This window comes from Sapajus apella, unplaced genomic scaffold (assembly GCF_009761245.1).
Source record: "Sapajus apella isolate SASKATOON/1434 unplaced genomic scaffold, GSC_monkey_1.0 scaffold20, whole genome shotgun sequence".
Lineage (NCBI taxonomy): Eukaryota > Metazoa > Chordata > Mammalia > Primates > Cebidae > Sapajus > Sapajus apella.
Genome location: NW_022436960.1, coordinates 28,259,422 through 28,276,875, shown reverse-complemented (window position 1 = coordinate 28,276,875; position 17,454 = coordinate 28,259,422). Strand labels below are relative to the sequence as shown.

General features: G+C 41.2%; 1 protein-coding gene across 3 annotated transcripts in view; it reads right to left on the bottom strand.

Annotated features, from left to right (window-relative positions):
* Positions 1-17,454, bottom strand: part of AREL1 (apoptosis resistant E3 ubiquitin protein ligase 1) — a 53,452-nt gene that overhangs the window by 10,697 nt on the left and 25,301 nt on the right. For 2 of the 3 annotated variants that reach the window (XM_032287858.1, XM_032287860.1), the window contains exons 3-11: positions 13,263-13,323; positions 12,099-12,325; positions 10,931-11,168; positions 4,905-5,074; positions 4,457-4,637; positions 4,014-4,261; positions 2,390-2,467; positions 1,490-1,631; positions 1,241-1,362 (exon numbers count right to left, since the gene is read on the bottom strand). In XM_032287858.1, coding sequence (XP_032143749.1) covers positions 1,241-1,362; positions 1,490-1,631; positions 2,390-2,467; positions 4,014-4,261; positions 4,457-4,637; positions 4,905-5,074; positions 10,931-11,168; positions 12,099-12,325; positions 13,263-13,278 — 1,422 coding nt within the window. In that variant the 5' untranslated portion in view covers positions 13,279-13,323. The remainder of the gene's footprint in view (positions 1-1,240; positions 1,363-1,489; positions 1,632-2,389; positions 2,468-4,013; positions 4,262-4,456; positions 4,638-4,904; positions 5,075-10,930; positions 11,169-12,098; positions 12,326-13,262; positions 13,324-17,454) is intronic. The other variant, XM_032287861.1, reaches the window with a different exon arrangement.

Sequence of the window (17,454 nt, the reverse complement as noted above, 5' to 3'; positions counted from 1 at the left end):
ACTGCGACTTCCTGAAGGAGATATGTTACTCATAAATAAGCTTTAATAATACCACCTTACATTTAAAATGCACAGATCTACAAGACAAAATTTAAATTTTAAAAAATAATCTGATTTGTCTTTACATCATCACTTTGTTGGAAAGTTGAAGCTGTTTCTTCTTTTTCTTTTTAAACAATCCTTGTTTTAGTAATGAAAATATTCTTGCATAAAGAAGTAAAAAATTACTCAAGTCAGTAAGCTATAAGCAAAAGAATCAAGAAATTCTGGTTTTCAGCAAAGCATGGTCTATCCACTAGACATCTTTATCCACAAGGCTAGGTTCAGACTGCGAGCCATGCCACACACAGAATATGGCTGAGAAAAGGGTTTCCAGTCACACCTACCAGAGCCAAACATCACAAACACTTTCTGGACAGGAACCAAGCCTTCTCATTCCTGGGGAATGTAAGAACTATGCCAGTGTCTGTGCAGTGGAGACAGACACACATCAGGTGTTCCTTTTTCCATCAGACCAAAGTGACAACAAAAATCATTTCTTTTTAATTCAAAAAGAACTCCTCTATTCCAGGGATTCAATAACAAGAAGTTTCTTCTGTAATCACTATTTATACCTGCCCTACAAAGGAATTCCATGAGACTATTCAGGAACCAATTCAGTAGATTTGAAGGCCACTAAGTAAACTGCTCTTCCCTCCATAATATACCTCCAACAAATCTGCCCCAAATTTCGTAGAATCAAATAGAAGAACAGACACACGTAAAGAGAGAAATTTAGGTTTCAGAAATTTAGTATATCTGTCTTTTACAGATATAATTAGAGGGAGAAATTTAAGTTTCATGAAAAAGATAACCAGATCAGGCACAGTAGCTCATGTCTGTAATCCCAACACTTTGGGAGGCCGAGGCGGGTGTATCACTCGAGTCTAGGAGTTCGAGATCAGCCTGGGCCACATGGCAAAATCCCATCTCTACAAAAAATACAAAAATTAGCCAGGCATGGTGGCACACATCTGTAGTCCCAGCTACTTGGTAGGCTGAGTTGGGAAGATCACCTGAGCCTGGGAAGGTCAAGGCTGTAGTGAGCCATGATCACATAACTGCACCCCAGCCTGGGCAACAGAGACCCTGTCTCCAAAAAACACCCCAAAAAGGTAACCTGTAGAATATAACCAAATACTAAAGATGTTCTTAATTGGAAAACTTTGGCATCTGCTAACAGAGATGAAATTTTACCTACCGATTCCAATAAGGCATGTCTGCTGACCTTCAGGGTGACTTTGGAATGTGGTCTTTTCATATGTACCTGCCGAAGCGCTCGCTGGAAAAAGTTCACCTTGTCCTGAAATGTCTCAGAGCCTCCTGAGGAGCAGCAAGAGCCATCATGATTACAACCTCATTACAAGCCATCTGTGCAGTCCTACCTCCCCACCCTCATGAACGTGGCTGGGCTCACTACTTTCCCTATAGAATCCCTTTGTAGCCTCACCTATGTTCTTATGCAGGGAGCGGATAAAAGTGGCAGCTAGAATGTTTCTCTCCTTACAGCTGAGCTCCACAGGAGGCTGAATGCCATCATCCACCACCAGAGTGAGGAGCTTATGGACAGGGTCAGGACCAAGGTATGAAAACTAGTAAAGAAAAAGAAAGAAATTAATCTATAAAACTCTAAAGCCCAGTAAAAGTCCTCTACATCTCTACCCTCTGTACCAGCCAACAATAGTAAGTTAGGCTTGTTTTCTCCAAGTGAGTACCTACCAGGAATACATTTCATTATTTTTCCCTTCAGTGATTTACATTTCAACATTTTAAATTATTTTAGTCACAGAGACTGCCTTTAGTTAGGACCACCAGTAAAACTACAGACCTTCCAACATAAAATATAAGAAGGGTGATAGTCAAGATTATTAAATAGCAAGAAATGACTACTCCAAACTGACCAGAAGAGAGTTATTTTTATAAAATGGCATATTCTAGACTTTGGACAAAAGTTTAGATTCCAGAAGCCCAAAAAGTTAAAAATAAACAATTTCTTTTAATATACGAGAATGCTGCTTCTAAAAGATGGCATTAGCACACTGGGAGACCAAGCTTGGGCCAGAGTTACCAACATCTTCTCTATTAACTTAGTTTTGAAGGCAAAGGATTACTCTTTAAGTATTCTGAATTGCTACTAATTCTTATTTCTGTAGGCATGTGTCCTTTCAGAATTTATACATTCTTCCTGCCATTTAGTAAGCAGATAATGACCCTTTATTTGGCAATGAATCCTGTGTACACTGTGAGATCTTGCAGAAACATTACAAGTCCTTCTGAGAAAAAAATAAAAGGCTGAGACAGTCCAGAGATGAAGCATGCTCAGTGTGAACCAGATGAAGATTCAGCTTACTTTTGTTCCTGGACACACTCGGAAGGTGTAAAGGCGCCAGGGGATGATTTTCAGGTAGAACTCCTTCACTGAGAATTGCTGGAGGACCAACAGACAGAAAATGAAGTGAATGATAAATAAAAATGCCCTATTTGGGTATTCTAATTCAAATATCATAGTCCCTATTTATATTTCTCATAATTTTTCTCTCCATGAACAAAAATAATACTTCAGTGAGTACTAAAATCAAAATACATTAACTCTATTTAAAAAGGCAACTTAAAACTATTACTCTGATGACCAAGTGTGAGTGGCTCACACTTATAATCCCAGCACTCTGGGAGGCCGAGGCAGGAGGATGACCAGCCTGGCCAATATGGTAAAACTCAGTCTCTACTAAAAATACAAAAAAATTAGCTGGATGCAGTGGCTCATGCCTGTAATCCCAGGTACTCGGGAGACTGAGGCACTGGAATCACTTGAACCAAGAAGACAGAGGGTGCAGTGAACTGAGATCGAACCACGGCACTCCAGCCTGGGTGACAAAGTGAGATCCTGTCTCAAAAAATAAATAAATAAACAAAAAAAGTATGACTCTGACAATGCAGTTTCACACAGAGATATTTCATAATTGTAATACTCAAGTCTTCCTAATTATCTGAGATCAGGTTTTCACTGTGAGAATAGAACATTTCGCCTAGAAACTATCAAAATTTCCTTCTGCTCAGTCCCATGCTGCTCAGAATGTCTTCCTCTAAGTTATTGGACAGAGAGCACCAGCAACCCGTATACGCTGCTTTATCCTATTTGAATGGTGCCAAAAATTTGCCAGGGAAGGGAGGCAGGAAGATGGGGTAGACTGGAGTGGAATATGTTGGTGGTAGAGGGGAAGGTCCTCACATAAAAAAGCTCATACAAATGAGGAAAAGATAATGCAACAATTTTTTAATCTTAAAAAATCCCTTTCATCTGAATGTGCAGGTCAGTTGTTTTCTTGATTAAAAAAAAAGTTTTCATTAAAGAAAACTTCAAATACATACTAAGGAAGACAAACAAGTATAATGAAACTATCAGCAGCTTCAACAATTATCCATTCATAGCCAATCTTGTTTCATATATTCATTTACCCATTTCCCTCATTACCATCACCCCTAGTCCGAATTAAGACTAGATTTTTAAATGAAGAATGGTACACAGAAAAGTGTTCTGAAGTAGAACAGAATTAGAACTCAGTTTTGGTTATGAGATTAAAGAGATGTAATGGGATATTTCACAGAGTCTCATTTTTATGAGGACTGAATGAATAAGAAATACAAACATTAAAAAGAAACTAACACAAAGTGCCTCTTAGCTCAGGGGCTTGGGAAATTCACCTTCTTTCCTCTGCCAAAATTTCTTTACTTCCATTTACTGTGGTTTCATGAATCACAAATAAAAGATCAAATTGTTTCGACACAGCACAAGAAGCTAACAGTAATTTTAATGCTAGCAAGAAATTTTTAACGGTTTGAAAGTAGCTTTCTATACAACTACTTAGCAATCTTGCCATGATACTCAGTCTGCTACTTTGTGGTTTCTGCTACCAAATACTAATTACACATAAGCTCAAGCAGGAGGGTTTTATGGCAAGAACAGAAGGTCCAACCTTTGGTGACACATAGCAGTACACCTTCTTCGGTTTCTTCACTTTCTCAGGGGTGTGGCACTCAGAGGGCGAGTCTTCATCTTCCTCGTCAAGAGCAGTGGACGGCCGACGCTGGGAAGAGCTCATGTGCATGGGTGGCAGGTGCCATGGAGTGCTGCTACAGTTGGTAGCATTATAAAGATAAGCCTCAAAGTAAATGCTCACGCCTGAAGTGGACACATGGCGTTCGACGATATTCTTCTCATCCTCTGAAGTATAAGGAATAAGGTTTAAAGTAGAAGTCAGGAGAGAAAAAAATTACCTATCACTAGGCCTTTAGTCCACAGAACAATAAGCCAAATGTAGCCCAAATATCAAATGTTTGTGAGGTCAGACAAAAGAGTGCAGGCAGGCAAAGAAGTGGCTGAAGAACGGCACTAAATCACACTTTTCTTTCAACTTACCACTTAGAACAATAATGTCAAATTCGCCATTATTGATTGGTTGATTTTGGTATGAAATGCAGGCATGGAAGCAGCCTCGAGAATGCAGGGTGAGTCTCAAGAACACCTGGAAAGTCTGCCTGTTGGATGTCACTGACTTGTCAAATGAGACACCAGTACTCTCTTCTTCTTGAGGGCCAAGCTTTAAGAAAAAAACAAAGCATCACTTAACATACAGTATTTCCCCCATTAACAAAGCACTTTACTCTTTACAAAGAGCTTTCCTATCTATGATCTAATCTAAATCACAAAATTACTAACTAATGAGACACGTATTGTCAGATGAAGATACAGACAGCACAGAAGTCAGGGAGAAGGAAACAGATCGAAGTGATTTAGAAGGTGTGAGAATGACAGAGAAAGGAGCCAACTCTATCTGGCACACAGATAAAGAAAGGAGGCTGCTTACCTCATGAATGGACAAGGTGTAATTGTGCTCGTCTCTCAAGGACATGGAATTGTTGGTGGGATTATCATACTCATCTCGGGGTACTATTTGAAGGGTGTGCGGCTGCCCACAGGTCAATACAAGAGTAGAAAAATGGCACACAATTTTGGTCTTAGAAGGAACCACCACTCCTGGAACAAAGACAATGGAATCTAACATTTAAAGGTGCTCTTCAGGGCACAGAGATCTGCTCAGTGAGTCCTAGAAAGCTAGGTTTCCTCCAAATTCCTAGGGATTAACACTATCGAGAGGAAGAGAGGCCAGGTATGGTGGCTCACACCGGTAATCCCAGCACTTTGGGAGGCCAAGGACAGAGAATCCCTCAAGAGCAACATAGTGAGACCGTCTCTACAAAAAATAAAAATTAACTGGGCATGGGAGTTCATGCCTGTGTCCCAGCTATTCAGGAGGCTAAGGCAAGAGGATCACTTTAGCCCAGGAGGTAACAGTTCCAGTGAGCTGTGACCACACCACTGCATTCTAGCCTATTTGACGAAGAAAGACCTGGTCTCCTTTTTTTTTTTGAGATGGAGTCTTACTCTGTCGCCCAGGCTGGAGTGCAGTGGCATGATCTCAGCTTACTGCAACCTTCGCGCCCAGGGTTGAAGTGATTCTTCTGACTCAGCCTCCCAAGTAGCTGGGACTACAGGCGCCCATCATGCCTGGCTAATTTTTGTATTTTTAGTAGAGGTGGGTTTCACCACATTGACCAGGCTGGTCTCAAACTCCTGACCTTGTCATCTGCCCACCTCGGCCTCCCAAAGTACTTACAGGTGTGAGCCACAGTACCCAGCCAACCCTGTCTCTTTATTTAAAAAAAAAAAAAAAAAAAAAGGAAAAGGAAACAACAGAAATAGGGAAATTCAAATGAATTTGGGGGCTCATTTTTACAAATTCTTAACCACTGCAAGCCCTAAGCAAAATGGGAAAAAAAAAAAAAAAAGGAGGAAATAAAACAACAAAAACCCCAATAAACAAATAAACAAATGGAGACATGTTTATGGGAGATCCAATATAGTACAGATGCCAATTTTCCTCAAATTGATATACAGGTTTAACACAATTCTTATTAAAATTCCAACAGGATTATTTACAGATTTAAGTTAAGATTATTCTAAAATTTAAATAGAAAGGCAATGGAACTAGAATAGCTAAAACAATTTTGAAAAAGAAAAATAAAGTGGAATCACTTTACCAATTTCAAGACTTATCATAAGAGCTACAGTAATCAGGCAGTGCAACTTGTCTCACGCCTATAATCCCAACACTTTGGAAGGCCAAAGCAGGAAGATCACTTGTGTCCAGGAGTTTGAGACCACCCTGGGCAACATAGTGAGATCCTATCTCTACAGAAAAATTAAACGTTAGCTGAGCATGGTGGTGCACACCTGTAGTCCCAGCTACTCAAGAGGCTGAGGTGAGAGGATTGCCTAAACCCCGGAAGCCGAAGCTGCAGTGAATCATGATCACACCACTGCACTCAGCCTAGGTGACAGAGTGAGACTCTGTCTCAGAAAAAGAGAGAGCTTTAGTAATCAAGATTCTGTGGTACTGGCAGAGGGATAGGCACAGAGATTAATGAAGTAAGCCCCCACAAATATGTCCAACTGCTTTTTGATAAACATACAAAAGCAATGTAATAGAAGAAAGATCACCTTTTCAACAGATGATGCTGGGGTAACTAGACATGTATAAGCAAAAAAAGAAAAAAAAAAAAAGACCTTGACCCAAATCTCACATATTAAAGTTAACTAAAAATGGATCATGATCCTAGATACAAGACTTCAAACTAAAAAAACTTTTGGGGAAAAAAAAAGAGAGAAAGAACATCTTCAGGATCAGGGACCAGCCAAAGATTTCTTAGACACTAACAGTTTGACCATAAAAGAAAAAAAATGGATACAGTGGATGTCTTTCTTTCTTTTTTGAGACAGGATCTCACTTTGTCACCCAGGCTGGAGTGTAGAGGCATTATCACAGCTCACTGCAGCCTCCTGGATTTAAGCTATCCTCCCACCTCCCTTTCCCACCCAACTCCCCAGTAGCTGGGACTAGAGGTGCACACCACCACGCCCAACTAATTTATAAATTTTTTGTAGAAATGGAGTCTCACCATGCTGCCCAGGCTGCTCTTGAACTCCTGGGCTCAAGTGATCCTCCCACCTCAGAAAGTGGATTTCATCAAAATTGAAAACATTTGCTCTGTGAAAGACTCTGTTAAGGGATAAAAAGTAAAGCTCAACCTGGGCAACATGGCGAAGCCCCGTCTCTACAAAAAAATAGAAAAATCAGCCAGATGTGGTGGCTTGTGCCGTAGTCCGAGCCACTTGGGAGGCTGAGGTGGGAGGATCACCTAAGCCTGGGGAGTTCAAGGCTGCAGTGAGCTATGGCTGTGCTACTGTACAACAGCCTGGGTGACAGAATGATATCCCATCTCCAAAAAGAAAGAAAAGCTACAGATGCGGAGAAAATATTTGCAAACCATATATTTAACAACGGACTAGCATGTAGAATATTAACAGAACTCTCGAATGTCAACAGTAAAAAGCCAAAATAGGCCACGCATGGTGGCTCATGCTTGTAATCCCAGCACTTTCGGAGGCCAAGGTGGATGGATCACCTGAGATCAGGAGTTTGTGACCAGCCTGGCCAACGTAGCAAAACCCAATCTCACTAAAAATGCAAAAAATTAGCGAGGTATGGTGGCAGACACCTGTAATCCCAGCTACTTGAGAGGCTGAGGCAGGAGAATCACTTGAACCTGGGAGGCAGAGGTTGCAGCTGAGTCGAGGTCAGGCCACTGTACTCTACCCTGGGCAACAGAAAGAGACTGTCTCAAAAAAAGAAAAGAAGAAGAAGAATCATCTCATTAGAAAATGGGCAAAAGGGCTGGGTGTGGTGGCTCACACCTGTAATCCTAGCACTTTGCAGGGCCAGGGGGGTGGATTACTTGAGCTCTGGAGTTCGAGACCAGCTTGGCCAACATGGCAAAACCCTGTCTCTACAAAATACACAAAAATTAGCTGGGCGTGGTGGTGTGTGCTTATAATCCCAGCTACTCAGGAGGCTAACACAGGAGAATCAGCTAAATCCAGGAAGCAGAGGTTGCAGTGAGCCAAGACAGCACCACTGCACTCCAGCCTGGGCAACAGAGCAAGACTGTCTTTAAAAAAGAAAGAAAGAAAATGGACAAAAGACCTGAGTAGACATTTCACCAAGAGTATATATTGATGACAGATAAACATTTAAAAAAAGAAAGAAAATGGACAAAAGACCTGAGTAGACATTTCACCAAGAGTATATATTGATGACAGATAACCACATGAAAAGATCTTCAACAGCATTAACCATTTAAGAAATGCAAATTAAAAGCACAATGAGATACCACTACACACTTATCACATGGCTAAAATAAAAAATAATGACAGTATTAAATGTTAGCAAGGATGTGAAGAAACTGAATCATTCATACATTGCTTGTGAGAATGTAAAATGCTATAGCCACTCTGGAAAATAATTTGGCAATTTAAAAGAAACTAAGCATACAACTGCAATACATCTTAGCAACTGCATACCAGAAAAATGAAAACTTACGTTCACATAAAAACCTGTACATATTTATAGCAGCTTTATTCATAAAAGCCCCCAAATGGAAACAACCTAGATATCCTTTAATGGTTGAATAAACAAACTAGGACATTCAGACCACAGAATACAGGTAGAGTATTCCTAATCCAAAAAGCAGAAATCTAAAATGCTCCAAAATCCAAAACACTTTGCACACCTACATGATACTCAAAGGAAATGCCCACTGAAGCATTTAAGGTTTCAGATTTTTGGACTAGGGATGCTGAACTGGTAAGAAAGTATACTGCCAATATTCCAAAACCCCCAAAAAGCTGAAATCCAAGATACTTCCAGGCAGGCACGGTGGCTCATTCCTGTAATCCCAGCACCTTGGGAGGCCAAGGCAGAAGGATCGCTTGAGGCCAGGAGTTAGAAACCAGCCTGGTTAACATAGTGAGACTCTGTCTCTACAAAATAAAAAATCAAAAACTAACTGAATGTGGTGGTATACACTTGTAGTCCCAGCTCCCTGGGAGACTGAGGTGGAAGGATTGCTTGAGCCCAGGAAGTTAAGGCTACAGTGAGCCATATCCTGCCACTGCACTCCAGCCTGGGTAACAGAGCAAGGCCCTGTCTCAAAAACAACAGAACATTCCTACACCATGTTTGGAGAGAAGAAAAACAGACACACACACAAAACCACACTTCTGATCCCAAGCATTTTGAATGAAGAATACTCAACCCATACTGCTCAGCAGTAAGAAGGAACCAACTACTGATACACTCAGTAATCTAGCTGAATCTCCAGACAATTGTGCTGAGAAAAAGTCAACCCCAACAGGTTATATATTATATAATTTTACTTATACAATATTCTTCAAACGACAAAATTAGAGAAATGGGGAATAGATTCATGGGGTGCCAGGGGTTAAGTAACAGGTTGGGGTAGATGGGTGTGGCTGTAAAAGGGCAACATGAAGGATCCTTGTGATGATGGAAATGTTCTGCACCTTAATTGTGTCAATGTTAATAACCTGGCTATTATATTGTACTAGTAGTTTGGGAAGATGTTTCCATTGCAGGAAACTGGGAAAGGATACACCAGATCTCTGCACTATTTCTTACAAATACATATGAATATACACTTAACAAAAGATAAAAAGTTTAATTTTTTAAAAAGCGCTGGTACATATAAGGATATGAGCTGTTCTCCACTGGTGGCAAGGGGGTGGGTGATGATAATTCACATGAAAAGGAGTCTCTGAGTGAAGCACTTAAGCAAAGGAGAGGATACATGAAGAGGGAGATGGCTTGGGAGCCACTTTGTCCAGAGGCTTACTCTGCTATCAGAGAAAGAAAGCAGGACTAGTCAAGCAAAGATACACAAATCTTAAGGTCCCACTCAATAAGGTTTCACTCCAAAAGCTACCCAGGTACTATTATTTCTGTAGATGCCATAGCCCTTAGAACTAACTCAACTAATGACTCAGCAATTTTACTCCTAGAGTAATAAAAACGTGTCAACACAAAAACTTGTACACAAATGTTCACAGCAGCATTACTTATAGTAGCCTCAAGTAGAAACAACTAAAATGACCACCAACTGATGAAAGGATAAACAAAATGTGGCATATACACACAATGGATTATTTGTCAATAAAAAAAATGAAGTACAGACTCATGCTACAGCCTGACTGAATCTAGTTTAGATATTTATCCCCTCCAAATCACGTGCTGAAATGTGATTCCCAGTGTTGGAGGTGGCGCCTGGTGGCAGGTGATGGGGTCATAGGGGAAGATCTCTCATGAATGACTTGGTGCTCTCCTCATGGTAATGAATAAGCTCTTGTTCTGAGCTCATGCAAGATCTGTTTTAGAAAAGCTCGGCACCTCCTCCCTCTCTCTCTTGCCCCCTCTCTCACCATGTGACACTCCTGCTCCCGCTTCACCTTCCACCATGAGTGGAAGCTTCATGAGGCCTCACCAGCAGATGCTAGTGCTATGCTTCTTGTACAGCTTATAGGACCATGAGCCAAATAAACCTCTTTTCTTTATAAATTACCCAATCTCTGGTATTTCTTTACAGCAAGACAAAAGCAGCCAAACACAGCAGGGAAATCCACAGAGGCAGTAGATGAGTGGCTGCCGAGTGTGGGGGATTTGGGGAAAGGGAAAAAGTGACTACTAATATTTACAGGGTTTCTTTTTGAGGTGATGAAAAGGCTCTAAAATTGACTGTGATGATGGCTGCACAACTCTGAATTTAAAGAACCATTAAACTGTATATTTTAAAAGGATGAATTTTATGGTATGTGAATTAAATCTCAATAAAGATATTATTTTTAAAAAGGAAAGAAAGGATGGAAGGAATGAGAGATAGGGAAGGAGACAAAGGGAGAAAAAAGGAAAAAAGAACCTACCAGGCTGAAAAATTTTGTAGTAGGGACTATATGCCACATTTAATCCACCAAGTTTCACTGTGATTTCATAACGCCCAGCCTTGCGCACAGTGAAGGCCACCTTTACCACATTGGAATTGGGCTCCTGAAGGACTTCCTGGGTCACTGGAATTTCCACTGCTAGCTCCACATGAGAGATGTGAACTCTTAGTCCTACAGGCCGATGTGCAGGGAAAGGCTGCCCGTTCTTATAGAATAACTGCCATGGAAAAACAGGGACACCCGTTAGCAAGCAGAAAAAAACATTTCCTGTGTAACTAGAAAGTGAGTGGGGAGAGAGGAAGAAGCTGGCAGAGACCACACTGGTAAATCCCAGTACCTACCCTGTTCCTCAAGGTCCTGCTCACAATAACAGAGAGAAACAAATCCCCTCAATACTGCAAAGAAAACCATTAAGTCATGAGCAAATTCTTAACCTCTTCAGAAGATAAGAGTAGAATTACCACTAAATCAAGAAAATGTCCATTTCAACTTGACATTTCTGAAGCACCAATGCTGCCTCATTGGTCTTACCAGCTCTTTATATTATCAGTGCTAGCCCAAACTTAAAGGTAAGTTAGCCAGCGGCACTGGCAATGAGTGAACTAAAGCATTACCAAAGGTAGGAGGGGTTCAGGCGCTCAAGCCGAGCTTAATGCGTGACAGTGAAGAAGTCACTGCAGGAATTGGGAAATTTTTTCTGTAAAGTGCCAGAGTAAATGTTTTTGGCTTTGTGGGCCATACACAACTACTCAACTGTCATAACTACTCAGGTGTGAAAACAGCCATAGTCAATACATGATGAATGGGTGTGGCTGTGTTCCAGTATAAATGTATTTAAAGAAACAGAAGGCGGGCCTGATTTGCTAGACCCTATCTAGAATACTTATGCTTTTCTGTAATATTTTTCTTATTTTGAAAAGGTAACATTAAGCTTTATACTTCTTCAAAGCTAAGGACCTATTAAATCAAAATGATAGAGAAATTTGTGACTCTTCAGCTGGTAGCAATTCACTAGTTCCTGGGACGGGTTGAAAAACAAGAGAAAATGTTAATATTCCAGGCCAGCACCTGGTAGTGTTGAACTGGGCTCCGGAAAGCAAGTTACTCAGAAACCCCAATGGGTATGGAGACAGAAACATTCCCTTACATGCACTCGGAAGGCCATGCTGTGGCCCACCTCATAGGGGTCCTTCCAATCCCAGGAGACTTTGCAAGACCGGGGATCCAAGTAATTCCCCCGCACGTAGTCATAAATAGTCCGGTCCCCTCGGCGCTCGCGGTCCTCATTCTGGAGGAAGCTGACTACACGTGCGGCAAGCTCAAAGAGGAACTTAATTGTGAAGAAGAATGCAACCACAGACACTGTGATTCCACCTATGCAAAAGAGAGAACACACAAACCGCCTGCCAGTTACACATTACAGCTTTTCATTATGGAACAGGCCAGCCATTTCTCAAAAATTAAAGGTCAGGATGAGACTGTAAGACTGCCAAAGAAACATTGCACTAGGCACTACTTCCGTGGATAAGAAAGGAACTTCTACACAAGGGGTCAGCAACTAGTCCTCAGGCAAAAGCCCACCCACTGCCTATTTCAATAAATAAAATTCTATTGGGATACAGCTACACCCATCATTTAGAAATTGTCAATGGCTGCTTTTGCACCACACTGGCAGAGTTGAGTCATTGAAATGAGCCTCCGGAACCAAAAATATTTACTCTCTGGCCTTTTACAGAAAAAGTTTGCAAACTCTTGCTCTATATGAGCTGCACATAATGTCCGCCCTGCTCCCCACCTTCCTGCATTTGGTGGACCCTCCACAAAAGCAATCAAAAGGATGTGCTTTTCGTTCCCACCATTTCCTTCCTAAACGAATGCATATTTGGGCACCTTCCCCTCCCTTGTGTACTTGGCAAAAGTCTTCCCCAATCCCCACCAGACTTAGCAGTTCCCTTTTCTGGGCTCCTTCAAACTCCTGTACATTCACCTGGTATAACTTTTTGCCTCCTTGACCATTCCCCTTTATGTTATGAACACCTACTCCTTGAAGATAAATTTTTGTCTATTCACAAATTTATTCTATATTTTAGACTTACAGTAGACTTACAGTAAACAGTGTCTTGCATTGACTACAATTGCTCAATAAACCCAAATGAATGAATTCCAATGCCAACTCTGTGAAGGTACATTCTGGCATGACTAGAAATATTTCCAGCTCTATTTTCAAAAGGAAAAATATAAACAGGAAGGCAAAAAGGACCCAAGCAACCTTAACAAAAAGATAATAAAAAGAACTCTTTCTATAACGTACCAATAACGTAAAACATCAGGTCCCTTCAATGCCGACAGACAGCCGAGGATCACAGCTGCAGCTGTTAAAAGAAAACTTGTTTAGTTTTTTTCTACAACTCTTCCTTATAGCTATCTCAGAGTAAGATGAAGTAGAGTGTATGGCGTGAGTCAAACTACTATCTCTAGCCTAGAGCCTTACTATTCTATTCCTGTCCTCTTTCCAGCTTGACAAGTGCCCTATAATATATTTCTGAGAAACAGGGACTGCATCATTCTGCCTAAAGACTTCCAATCTACTGACTGACCACTCTAGGAATACCACAAACAGCCACTTGCTTTACTGCCAATTTCAAAAGGCAGTAACATAGCTTTCATCTTCTTAGATCCAGAGTTCCCAAGATAGTTTCCCTCCCTCATGCAAAGTAGTGCAAATTAACACGCAAAGAGGATAATGGAGTCACTTTCCCCTTATGTTTGCCTTCTGGAAGTAATTCAGCTAAGTAGAAATAGCTATATAAAATGTAGATTTTTTTTTTTAAAGCAAGTATCATTATCATCATGTTGGCATTAGGTAATTAAAATGAACTCTGGGTCATCCCAATAATAAGCAGTGGGTCTGAAAGGGAAGTCATTTATGCTGTTACCAATCAGACAAACTAATGTGCGCTCTGGAAGATGAGCTCAGCAGAAAGACCAAGGAGAGGAACAAAAGGAAACTGTACTTCTCAACCTGAGTCACGCCTGCCAAGATAGGAGTTGGAGGGAAGACTTTTCACTGTTGTTAAACTTGTTTCCAGATTAAGGCTTCGATCTTAATTACTCATTTGATGATATGAACCAATAAAAGTACCGCCAAGGAAAAATGCAATGTATGCTGATGTTCATATCTTATCACTGAGTCTGACCATTCAGTGCGTTGTAGAACAGAGAGCATACATAGCCTATGCTCTCTATTCTACAACGCACTGAATTCACTCTTTTTAAGTCAGTATATACTATGGCTGTCAATTTTATCTTGACCCAGCACCTTTTATCAGCACTAAAATATTACTTAGAGATAAGACAGCTAAAAATTTCTAGGCTCGCATCTGGGAGGGACCAAAACAACTTTTTTTCAGAGTGGGCTTTTATGTCTGATGGTTCTTGATTAGCTCTCTGATAACAGTATGTCCAATGGAACCCACAGAGAGTAGGTAATTTAAGGAATGACTGTCAAAAGTTTCACAGAAATCCCTACTTAGAGTGATAGCTAAAGTTCTACTAGAAAAGGAATCCACAGAGGGAACATTAAAATTGTCACATGGATTAAGGTGCTCCCAAGAGTCTATTATGGACAATACAAAGAGCCAAAATTTGGAATCACAACTACTGAACCTCCTTCCCAAACAAGTATCTCATCTCTTGAGACCTTATGCTAAATTAGCTGGGGGAACCAACAACCATCATCTCAAAAAGCTACCATCTCTCAAAAAAGCATCTGTTTGCATCTTACAGGATATGCCAGATGACTTGGTGAGACCACAACTGGGAGTTTAACTGCCTTAGGTACTTCCTCAGCGAGATGCCATTCAATCTGACCCTAGGTATGAAACTTCTGGTCCTCAGGGAAGTTACAGCACTCAGCAAAAAAAATGAAGTATATGTGGCTAATGTTACAGATTTGTGGTCTTCTTGGAGGAATAAAAGCAGTGCCAAATGCATAGCTTGAGGCATGAGGGCTGGAAAAATTCCTGCCTACTATCTCTGACAACTATGCCAACCTTTTCTGTGAGAAACAGCTGACATTCAGTAATTCAGAAGCCTGGAGAACAATCCCAGACTGTGTGACCTGCCTAGGCTTCAGCTTCTTACTACTGTAAAAAGACTGGAGATTTAATAATTTCAATGGTATCATCTCCTTTAGTATGATATGACTTCAGTGCAACTCCCCACAGCCAACAAGGCTCTAGTCCAACAGTATAACAAACAGTATAAGACAGAGGATAAGGGCACAGACTCTAGAGGTAGATTACCTGGCTTCAAATCCATGCCTCCGCCACTCATCATGTGACCCTGGGCAAGTCATTTAATCTTTGTAAAGGGGTGCCAGTTTCCTTCTATGTACTCACAGGGAGCTGTGAGGCTTAAATGAGTTAACACATGTAAGCAGCCTATAGTAGTGCCTGACACACAGAGAGTTCTCAAAGTTTTAATGATTATTACAATTATTATCAATAGTAGCACCAGTATTACTACTCCTTTACTTCAAAGATGATAGGAAACACCTCTCTACTGGCCCACACTTTCTTCAAAGAGAAATGCATCCAAATTACAAAAGGTATGGCTTCTATTACTGTCCCTGAAATCTCAGTCTGCATGGGAGTTAATTTTATGCCTGAAAAATTTGACAATAAAGGGTTAAAAATTCATCCTAAAATAATTTTTCCAACAGATATTGAGTACTTATTTAATGTGCCAGGAAGGTACCAGGAACAAACTGGAACATGAGAGCCACAGTCCAGTTCTCATGAAGCTGGCAGTAATGAGCTTTACCTTGTGGAGTCCTTGGCCATTTTTCCCTGTCACTTATTTCTCAATCAAATCATCACTACTGATTTTCAAGATCACCTAAACCTTCTCTAATTAGTCACTTTAGATTTCTGCCCCAACTCTCTTCATCATTTAAAACTCAACACACCAATTACTACTTTTTCCCCCAAACAACTCTCTTCTTGAAACCTCCTCATGACCAGGGAGTTAGCTCTATCAATTCATCACCCACTGATTTGATGTTTACAAATGTCCCACTGCTCTACAACAGCTCTAAAACCACTCCCCACCCCAACAGTATTTACCCACCTCCCAGTTTCACCCGTGGTCACATTCTGAATTTGCCTTCCTTCTACATTTTCCCCCTTTCTGCTTCCTCCTAAATTCTCTCAAAAGTCCCTCTATTTTTTTTTCTTTTTACTTTTCTTTTTTTTTTTGAGACGGAGTCATGCTCTGTCACCCAAGCTGGAGTGCAATGGCACAATCTCAGCATTCTGCAACCTCTGCCTCCCAGGTTCAAGCGATTCTCCTGCCCCAGCCTCCCAAGTAGCTGGGATTACAGGTGCCCACCACCACACCTGGCTAATTTTTTGTTTGTTTGTTTTGTTTTTTGTTTGTTTGTTTTTAGTAGAGACAGAGTTTCACCACGCCAGCCAGGCTGGTCTCGAACTCCTGACCTCAAGTGATCCACCTGCCTCAGCCTCCTAAAGTGCTGGGATTACAGTTGTGAGCCACCATGCACCCTCCCCGCCAGGCCTCCCCAGTTTTGTCATTCAAATCACTTTTATTCCAGATTTTACTTCTGTACTGTAAGCATTTTCTGAAAGCATGTTCCGATCCTGTCAGGGGCTCTCTCTGCCCTGTGTCTGTTACTACCTCTACCCCACATTATTCTCCTTGGCCCTAATTGCTACAATACCTCGTTATTCATCCTATGATCTATCCAAATTAGATCCTTTACACTTTTACATACAGCTCTGAAATGTCCCATCTCCATTCCCTTGGAAAACTCATCTCCTCTGCCTAAAATATCTTCTTCCCTTTCATTCTCTGCACATGGAACATCTCCTGATCCTAAGGTCTAGGGAAAATCCTATCCACTCTCTCTGAAATCTTCTTCCCTAATCCTAAATTTAGAAATTCCTTCCCTCTTGGGAATTTCCACACAACATTGTTTTTATTTTTTTTTTATTTATTTATTTATTTTTTTTTTTTGAGACGGAGTTTCACTCATGTTACCCAGGCTGGAGTGCAATGGCGCGATCTCGGCTCACCGCAACCTCCGCCTCCTGGGTTCAGGCAATTCTCCTGCCTCAGCCTCCTGAGTAGCTGGGATTACAGGCACGCACCACCATGCCCAGTTAATTTTTTGTATTTTTGGTAGAGACGGGGTTTCACCATGTTGGCCAGGATGGTCTCGATCTCTCGACCTCGTGATCCACCCGCCTCGGCCTCCCAAAGTGCTGGGATTACAGGCGTGAGCCACCGCGCCCGGCAACATTGTTTTTATTAATCTTTTTTTTTTTTTTTTTCTTTTTTTGAGATAGAGTCTCCCTCTGTCACCAGGCTGGAGTGCAGTGGCACGATCTTGGCTCACTGCAACCTCCGCCTCCCAGGTTCAAGCGATTCTCCTGCCTCAGCCTACCAAGTAGCTGGGACTACAGGCACGTGCCAACATGCTC